Source organism: Zootermopsis nevadensis, unplaced genomic scaffold (genome assembly GCF_977971745.1).
Source record: "Zootermopsis nevadensis isolate Lab colony 2312 unplaced genomic scaffold, Znev_1.0 Znev_ptg000013l, whole genome shotgun sequence".
Lineage (NCBI taxonomy): Eukaryota > Metazoa > Arthropoda > Insecta > Blattodea > Termopsidae > Zootermopsis > Zootermopsis nevadensis.
The window spans coordinates 7188384-7198299 of record NW_028259145.1 but is presented as its reverse complement, the minus strand read 5'-3'; the positions used below and the strand labels follow the sequence as shown (position 1 = coordinate 7198299).

General features: G+C 37.3%; 1 protein-coding gene across 1 annotated transcript; it reads right to left on the bottom strand.

The window, feature by feature from the left end:
• Positions 1-2731: 2731 nt before the first annotated feature.
• LOC110838865 (acylphosphatase-1) lies at positions 2732-9786 on the bottom strand. The gene is made up of 4 exons (XM_022082496.2): positions 9648-9786; positions 5845-5861; positions 5219-5328; positions 2732-3220 (listed from the first exon to the last, which is right to left on the bottom strand). Exons 1-4 carry the CDS (start codon positions 9703-9705, stop codon positions 3106-3108), a joined length of 300 nt encoding a protein of 99 aa, XP_021938188.1. The 5' UTR covers positions 9706-9786; the 3' UTR covers positions 2732-3105.
• Between the last annotated feature and the right edge of the window lie 130 nt (positions 9787-9916).

The window sequence follows — 9916 nt, the reverse complement described above, 5'->3', positions numbered from 1 at the left end:
CCGTTTCTTGTTTACGAGCTATCAGGAATGGCTTGTTTCTTCTCGTCCGTCAGTGGAAAGTGTGGATGGCATTGAGCGGCGGCCATTTCGGATCTTTTCGGGACGAAGAAAACTCAGGAAACTGATTCTTGTGTTCTTGTTCGGTGGCTGTTTGGAACCTCGGCACGGAACAGACTGCTGGCATCACAAAGACTCTTGCGTTATCGCAGCCTTATTCATTCGACCCTAGTAGCTGCTAGTAGAATAATATTCCGAAATACTTCTCTACTCAGTTATAAACATATAAATTTACTCTTCTGACCCCATTATCATTACTAGCTTCATGCAGACTTTCCTTACCAATAATCAGTTTAAAAATGTCCTCCATCCCTACCTTTGCACTGAAATCTCCTAGCAAAATTTTCACGTGGTACCCAGGGAACTGGTCAAATACCTGTTCTCGCTCTTCGTAAAAGTTGTCCTTTGTGTCTTCATCTTTATCCTCAGTTGGGGAATGGGCATGCAGTACAATATCACACCAGCGACAATTCAGAAATGCATACGACATCCTGTCACTAACAAACTCTGTTCTTTTAACTGCTGAAACAATCCTCTTATGTATGAAAAATCCTGTCCCAAAGCGGTGATTAATGTTACCTTTTACATAGAAAAATGTATCATCTTCTGCTGTTTGATACCCCTCCCCTTCCCACCCAACCTCTTGTACCCCCACTAAATCTAGCTTGTATTTCTCTAATTTCCCTGCTACTGACTTGGTTGAACCTACCCTGTAGAGACATCTCTAACATTCAACGCGCCAAATCTCATGCCCTTTTTACACTTCTTCAGTCGAGCCAAAGAATAAGTCCAGGTCAGAGGCGCTTTGAGGGATTTCATTACAAAATAAAGTTTATACAGTGAGCAGTTGTTAGCCCCATGCCCAACCCCCAAGTTGGAGGATCAACCCTTGTCGGTTGTCGGTGACTGCTTACTCAGCATATTCGCAGCTACCCTCCATATTTGGAGGCCTTCTCCTCCATCCGCGACCTAACGTGGATAAGACCAACTCTATAAGAATGGAACGTCACTATTTCAGTCTGTGCTGTGAGGAAAGAGATTCCAACTTTGAAAATATATTATCACTCTTAAAAAAATTAATTAATTTTTTTTAGAAGAATGTTGAATACTATCAAAAATAAACATCTTGAAAAGTGTAGTCATATGTGAACACAAGAAGCTGTTTAATGGGCAAGTAATAATCTTTTCGAGGAAGAAACAGAAGAAATTTTATTCAAGATTGACAGGAAAGTTTCTGTCACCAATTCCAGCAATGACTGTCATTTGTCCATTTTTTGTTGAGAAGCAGATGACACATACTGGTGTTTCAGGGATGCTCATTTAATTCTGCATTAGGTTATACAAGTACAGGAACTTCAGTCACAGTAACATAATGTTTTGGCAGCAAGTGTAGCTGCTACTTATTATAATTTCCTCTTGCTCTTCCTTTCAGCTGAGCTCGACACTTCGTGTCACTGGCTAAAATCTTCATGTGAACACAAATTATTGGACTGGTTGCAATAGAGGAAAGGAAGTGATGGGTGGAAGCCCCCTGATTTTGTTGCCGAATTAAGCCGGGGCACGGTCCCTAGTAATACACAATTTTGTCTTTATTCGATATTAACAGAAAAGACAAGGTCATAGCCACCATGTCTGAATGTGGGACTTGTTATTTGCAACGTTGAATCCCCAGCGTCTATTAACAAAGACTTTGTTACAGTTCAGTAGCACTACAGACACAAAGCCTTTTTGAGATCTGAGTTCTTAAGAGCACGAAGAGTTCAGACTGTAACCTCTGGTTTATAATCCTGGATATTGCTGTAGCTGGTTTCCAGGGTTTTGAAGGAACACACTACATCCATCCTGAAGATGCTGAACTATGTTCCTCCAGAGCACTGGTAATCACTCGCAAGACTACATGACCACAAACTCAAGAAAAATATTTTGCCTGCTTAATGCTACTTAATCTTTATCGTAGAGTAACAGAAGATTTAAACACTTGTACTATGGGACTACTAACTTTGCAGTTAGCAATTTCGTGGCATGCTAATGCGAGGCATGGTCAATTGGGTCATGTGTGAGCAGTGATGGACAGATGATAAAATTATATGATTAGTGCATGTTAGGGGTGAAAGAAAGTGGGTGGATATAGTGAATGGTCTGGTTACACTCTCTTGCAATGGTCACACTTCTTGGTCACATCACCTAACACCGTCACCATAGTCGATGTGGGTGGAGCAAGTGCATACAAGGCAGTGAACCAATGGAGACATGGTATACAAAAGGGAGCATGGAAAAAGTGGATATTGATACAAGTGCTTATGGGAGGATACAGAACAGAAAAGAACTGTCATAAGACAGCCCATCCTAGTGGACATGTCAGTGGCTTGACTGATGAATCAGGACAGATGTTGGGGAAGCAATCATGACTCGTACCATACCCGCATTCCTTGTGGATCAGCTGTTGCAACATTAGAGTTCACTGGCTCAGGAAAGCTCTTATGACAGTCTTTAGTGACTCTGATAATGGATTTTTAGGTTTCATAATACAAGTTAATTAGTTCATTAGATTTGAAGAATCTCTGGTAAGGAGATATAACAGACAAATAAAGTAATTAACTCATAATGCAACACCTTTCAGTCCAAACAAAGGAAATGTTATATATGTAACCAGAATCCAATAATAATAAAAAAATAACCATAAATGAGCATTTTATTGGCCAATATTCAAACATACATGTATGACTGTGACTACGATAGAAATGCTGGATTATGTGTCAGGTTAATGAAACATGAGCATGAAATGAATACAAACCATCTTGAGTTCTTTAACGTAATAATTGAATGAGGCTTCAAAAATTAGAAACGTGTGTAATACTGGTAGCATTCTCAAAGGAAGAGGCCTAACAAGTGCCAATAATGTCTAAAGAACCTTCATTATAGACAATTTAACACGTGTATAAATACCTCACATGGTGTTAACAGTGAAATTACATCTTAAACACTAAGATACAAGATTCAAACAAAGTGAAATCGGAGTTTTGAATGGGGAGAAGAAAACATAATAAGTTAGCGTCGAACTTTAAATTCATTTAGAGAAAAGCTGTCTATACTTCGTTCATTTCTAAATTCAGCTTTATCAATCCTGGACTTTGGGGTCCCAGTACATTTCAACCAGAGTTTCCTGTAACAGCATCACAGTTCATAACTAACAGTTTTACAGCAGAATGCAAAAAATTAAATTCATATACAGAAAACATTGTATTCATGGGTTGTTTATTTGACTTAGGACAGGACAGGAAAGATAAGGACAGCCAATAACGTGGCCAAGATTCAAACTGATTACTGAAGGAAAGGAAGGGAGCACCTGATTAGGGAAGAAATCAATAATTCGGATTTATTTTGACATAGAATGTAAAAAACATTATTATTTTTAATTACATAAATGATGGGAAGTGCCTAATTAAATCTTAAGAAAGTTACTGAAATTTGGTGCAGAAAAATGGACTTGGGAGAGAAAACATATAAAAAGACTTGGAGCGTAAAAAATGAGATTTCTCAGGTGCTGTATATTCACATATTTATTATAAGGGAATGCACTGGTCTGCATGCTTACATGAAGGTCAGTTGTGGCTGTTTCAAGTAGATGTACAGTAGTGAGCAAACAGTGAACAAGCGTAGCAGCAGAATTTTTCACACATGTATTTTGGAGTAAAAATCAACTGATATAACCAGTGTGAAGACATTTTGACTGTCTATGATGAAGACCATGATTTGACAGAACATTAAGCGAAGAAGTAATTAGTTGAAATATTGTGTGCAGTAAGTCCGTCTTGTATTCTGAAGAACCCACTATGAAGTCACTGACATACGCTACAATACGATTTATCAACTACCAAACATGTCTCAGTGAGCAAGTAGTGCAAGCAAAAAAGGTGGTAGGTTAGTCACTGATGTGCTGGGCCAATTTCACATGAACAAACATGACCCTAATATTGATTCAGTACCCAGTGTCCATATGCTGTTATTGAATAGGTACAAGATACAAGGATTTCTTGACTGTGAAGATGTCAATTTTATTGGTTATGACACTGTGTAGTCTTGTAACTGATTACCAGCATTTCAGAGCTATGTAAAAAAGTAAAGCTGTCCCACTATATGCCATGTAGGCGCTTGGGGGGAGCGGAGGTATAGCTCCTACTCATTCTTGACCTCGGCACTAGCTGGGGATAAGTGATCAGCATCATGCCCCGGCCGTACTTTACCCCCGGGAAAGGACCCTGGTACCCATTGGATAGGAAGGAGGCTGGGTGGGCCCTAGAGCCGGTCTGGACGCAGAGACTAGAGGAAAAATCCTCTGCCCCCGTCGGGGATCGAACCCCGGTTGCCTAGTCCATAGCCAGTCACTATACCGACTGAGCTATGCCGGCTCACATTTCAGAGCTATGTATCACCTCCATATTCAGGAGTAAACACGAGGACAAAAATGATACAGACCTCCAAAATGTTGTAAATACCTACAAGACTACATGCATCACAGTCCAGAGAAGACTACAATCTACCAATCAACACATTCACAGACAGGTACGCAGATTAAGAGAAGACACATGACTGATTCTGTTTCAAATATTAGTGCCTCAAAGACATTGTGAAAGTGTCTACTTTATGTATTAAATGTCCATAAAACTAAAATGTGCCACACATTGTGCACTTTTAGATATTCTTCATGCAGAGCAAAGAACAATTCATATCAATCCAGCAGTGACTTATTATCAAGAACACTCAGAATGAATGGCTTTGACTGAATTCTGGGCTTGTAATTTTCTTGAAAGCATAAGCCAATAATTTCTACATATTTGTAAGCAATTCTAGAATATGAAGAAGTATGTCAAAAAGCTCCCTACTTCTGCTATGTAATCTTCATGTATGAAACATTCATAGTTCCTGTAATCTCTGCAAAAGAATTTTGCCTCTGTCACCCAAGGGTCACTGTACATAACAATGCAAAACTCTGGGTCTTTAATACAGAGAATAAATACACCTTCTTCATGTCGGCACTTTGTGTAATGTTTTTTACAATGAAACCAAATTATCTTCACACCACAGGAATGAAATAAGAATTCACATAAGTGACAAACAACTTAAGTGTTGATTTCACTAGACTACGTTATATGCTACTCACATTTGCTCCACCTTCATTGGTTCTCCTTCTAACTGCCCCAGTACAGTGCCTCGATCAGTGTTCATACACCATCCTTTTAATTCGAGCTCCTTCCCTTTTTTAACTGTATACTGTAAAAAGATGACAGCAAAATTACTTTGATTTATCATGTCGGAATTCAGAAGTTTTCTACTAATTATTTTGTGGTTCTAAGAGAATAGCAGCAACTTATGTTTCTTGAGCTGTTAAAATTATCTCAAGGAAATAAATGTGGGACTGTAAACCGGATTAAACTGTGATGATGATGTTCTTCTGGGCTCTGACTCTCAGCACTGTCACTTGAGACCTTTAGATGGAGACAGTATGCTTCTCTGAAATGTTGGCATCTACAAACCAGTGCACATGGTGCTAGAACCCAAAAGATCATCATCGTCACTTCCATGAAAACTTGAAATCTCATGTGGATTAAACCGCCCTAATATCAGATCAAATGGTAAGATCTTCCATACTGCAGGACAAGATTCTTAAGATCTTTGGACAATAAGATTATGTGCTATGACACTGAATTTTGCAGGCAGTGATGAGGACAAGCATTAATTAAAAAACTGTTAACAACAGAAAGTTGGATAAAGAAATATAAAACAAACCTTTCTGAAGGAGACACCTGAAAGAAAATAAATGAAGATTAGAATGTATTCCCATGACATCCTTTATTGCTGTAATTTCTTTGAAAAAATTAATACTGACTGTTAATTCTAATAGGAATAAGTTATAACACTGAAATATATAATTCTGAAACAGAGGCCCAAGGTCAGAAGTATGGCAACAGTAGATGGTCACACTCAAGATTTCAGTGTCTATTTCTGTCAGTATTATTTCACTTGTTTGAAAATGCACACCCCAAAAGAAACCACAAAACAAAGTTCAAAATTAGTACATACCAATTTCTGAAATAGTTTACTGATTGGTATAAAAAGTCTGTAAAAGGAAATACACCTGATGCTTTTGTGTAGCAGTTGGCAACAATGAAACAGAAATTGCTTTGTGATTGCAGAAAGTTTACTACTGGTACAGTGTTTGTCAAAGGGTTACAGGAGGAAGTGAGTTGGTCGGACATTTCAGTTAGGTTGCTGGAAGAACACCTTCAAGAGTAAACAGTGACAGGCAATTAGACTTGGGTATCTCAGGACATACCACAAACATAATATAAAGCCTCCAATAAAAATGACCAATATTGGAGACCTTAAAGTAAATCGATACCAAAAGTGAAAGAAAGAAAGAAATAATTTGCACTTGACAAAACCACTATAGAACTTGGAAGATAAGGAAATGCAACTTGACTCTATTGGAATCAGATGTGAACTGAAAGGCTGGATGAGTAATGATGCCCTGTAACATGACTGTACAGATCACAACATGACTCACCACACCTAACTATTCACTGTAGCATCAGACCACTAACAGGAAAAGAATTGTATCTCATCATCACTTTCATGTTACTTTACAGAGATTTATTTAAATAGATTTTGGAGGGTTCTGACAATGGTGTAATATAATCTGGAGTGTTGGGTTTTTGGACCTTGTCCATTGTCCAATGCTAAAAGTATACAGCTCATTCCAATGGACCCCACAGAGTAGGTGCTCCCTTCAGGAGGCCTAAAGACGAGGACAGATCCAGTTCTCAAAACTGTTTTTTATAACATCAGACGATGGGCATGTTCTGAAAACCCAACATTCCATAATGTATTGAAATGTGGGGAAAATACTTGCATAAACCTGGCAATATGCTTTTTCATAAATTCTAGGTCATGGGTCAAGATAGAAAGGTTAACATGCCCTAAAATATTATGGGTGGCATACCAAATGAAATCCCCACTTAAAGAGATTTAATTTGGTACATTGAGTTTTGCCTTAATTAGGATCAGAATTACAAACATTTTAATGAATCAGAATGAGGTAAAATTTAAGTAAAACTTTCAATTTCAGAATCCTATATTTCTGCAATTAATTGACAAAGGAAGGTGGAATTTCATACATGTTACTTATTAAGGAGAGCCAAAATGCTAGAAAAATTGTATTAAATCAGAGATGGTCATAAAAATGCTGCCCCTTAAGTGTGTTGATGTGACATGAAATGACCTTATATTGGTACTCTTACTGTAGTATGTTTCATATTCATATCATGTCATGTTCCACATCCTTGGCTTGTACTTTCAAGAACCTATGGGATGTAAGTAAATTGTTCTATTCTATTCTATCCCCAAAATTATTTTTCAACTGAGAAATAGTAATTCACCTACAAAGTGACACAGAATCTTTGCAACTGACATACAATTAAAGGTACAAAACATAGATCAGTCACTGAATCTGAGCAGGATTTGTCTCTGTGTAACTATAAGTTATATTGATGTCCATTACAGACACTTCTTTACCTTATACAATGGATCACCTACTTGTACAAGGTGATTGAAAAGTAATGCACCCAATCCTGACACGTGTTCTCTTTGTCAAAAAATAAATTACACTGAAGTCAGAAACCAAAAAACAATGTTGTATGAAGCATTGCACGCATTCACTCTTTTCCTTAAGTCTGATGCAGCACATTGAAGAGTTCCTGTGTCGTGGAAGTGGTTCATCAGACAAGAGATTGTTGATTTGTTTGGCACTGGAGAACTTGGAAATGTGTGCAAAAACTCATTCTGGCAAATTAAATATGGTGGTTTGTGTTGATGGTGTATTGTTAAAACAACAACACTTTCTGGACATTATACATCATCTTGACTTTTTGTTAATGAAACTTGGAAAGTGTGTTATGTACCAGAATACACATAATATCCTTATGTGTTCCACTTTGGTTACCAGACTGCAGCACCTCAGGGTCAACCTCACAACATTCTAAATCTGCCATTTTGTTATCACTGCTCATGGGATATTTAAGAGTATGATCTTGAAGTTGTCCATCCGTTGTTTCTGGAGTTGAATTGAATGGACAGACATGACCAGCCCATAATGCATTCTCACTATGCACTTCATGCAAAATTGCACAAAACATAACATTTCAGAGACTGGAATCTGTCTCCATCCTCTGGTAAAGAACCTACTCCATTGGGCCCAGATGACATAGATAGTCCCTATCTCTGGGCAACAGCAGAAGTGCCAATCAAAGTTTATAAACTGAGTGCACCAGCTTGTACCCATGGGAGATAAAATGAATTTTGGCAAGTTAAGTAAGAATGAGATGCAAGGTAGTGATTGACAATGAAATCTTTTGCACTTGTGAAAAAGACATCCTTGCACTTCAACTGTTGAAAAATAACTGACGGACTGGTGTGTGCAGGTTGTAATATGATGTGACCTGCATGGGCGTCTGTACAGTCATGGTGATATTGTGTATTAGTCAAACTGTATTTGACTGCAACCATCAACAAATATGATGATAACAACAATAATAATGTGTTCTTGCCTCCTTAACACCTAGTTCTTGTAATCCACAGCTCCTCTATTCCATTATGACTGCACTCATGCTATATGATTTGTATTTATAACTTTCTTATCCTTAACTTCTCATGACATCATACTCTACTGATGATGTTCTTCTGGGCTGTGACTTGTAGTTAGATACTAACATTTTGGCAGAACATACTGGGCTTAAGATGAAGCTCCAAAACCTACAAGTCCACACAGTGCTACAATCCATGGCACCAACATAGACCACTGCTGTCAGAACCTCAAATCTTATATTTTACCAATTAAATGTTTTTCCATGAGAACAATCACACCACTATTGAAACTTAATGCTTTACTTTGATTATTTCTATTCTATCAACCCATGTGGAATTATCATCTGGAGAAGTTTAGCAGACAGCAAAAGACTATATATCATTCAAACGAAACTCATTAGAATAATAGCAGGTGTTAAAAGAATAGTATCTTGCAGAGAACAATTTAAGAAATTTAATATACTCCTTGCAAATTAATTCCTACTCTCATTACTGCCTTCCATTGCTGACTACATGGAGCACTTCAAACACATTGCATACATGCACGTCATAAGCATGATCACCATCATCTGAGATCTAACCTCACCACCTATCAGAAAGGTGCTTCCTCTGCAGTGATGAAAATATTCTGTACTCTTCTAGATGGCATTAAAAGTTTAAAATCACGATATAAATATTATTTAAGCCAGCACTAAAAGATATTCTTTTATCTCACTCATACTCTAGAAGAATTAACTTAAATTGAAAATTATTGAATACTGTAAATATTTATATAAATAGATGTAATAACGATGCAGTTGCAATTTTGTTTTGGTATTTTATTGTACGAAGTGTTTATATACATACTGTGACATGTTCCACATCTTTGGCTTTTATTAAAAGGGACTATGGAATGTACAATACATTCTAATTCTCATTCTACAACTCGGACTGCTATTTCCAGAACAAACCTTGTACAATTCCAAAAACTTCGAAGTCTACAGATATCAATTTATTTTCTGAAAACATGACTGGTTAAACAGACCGTCTAAGCAAATTGACCACAATATATATCATACAACAAAATACAACGCACATAAATATTATGAATCACATTTGGTGCCGAAACTTCCACTAGATGTCACAAAGAAGCGAACAAGGAAGGAAATACCAAGAATATGAATCTTGATGGAAAATGACTCATTGTTATTGGAAGAAATTACGTACAGTACAAAAACAG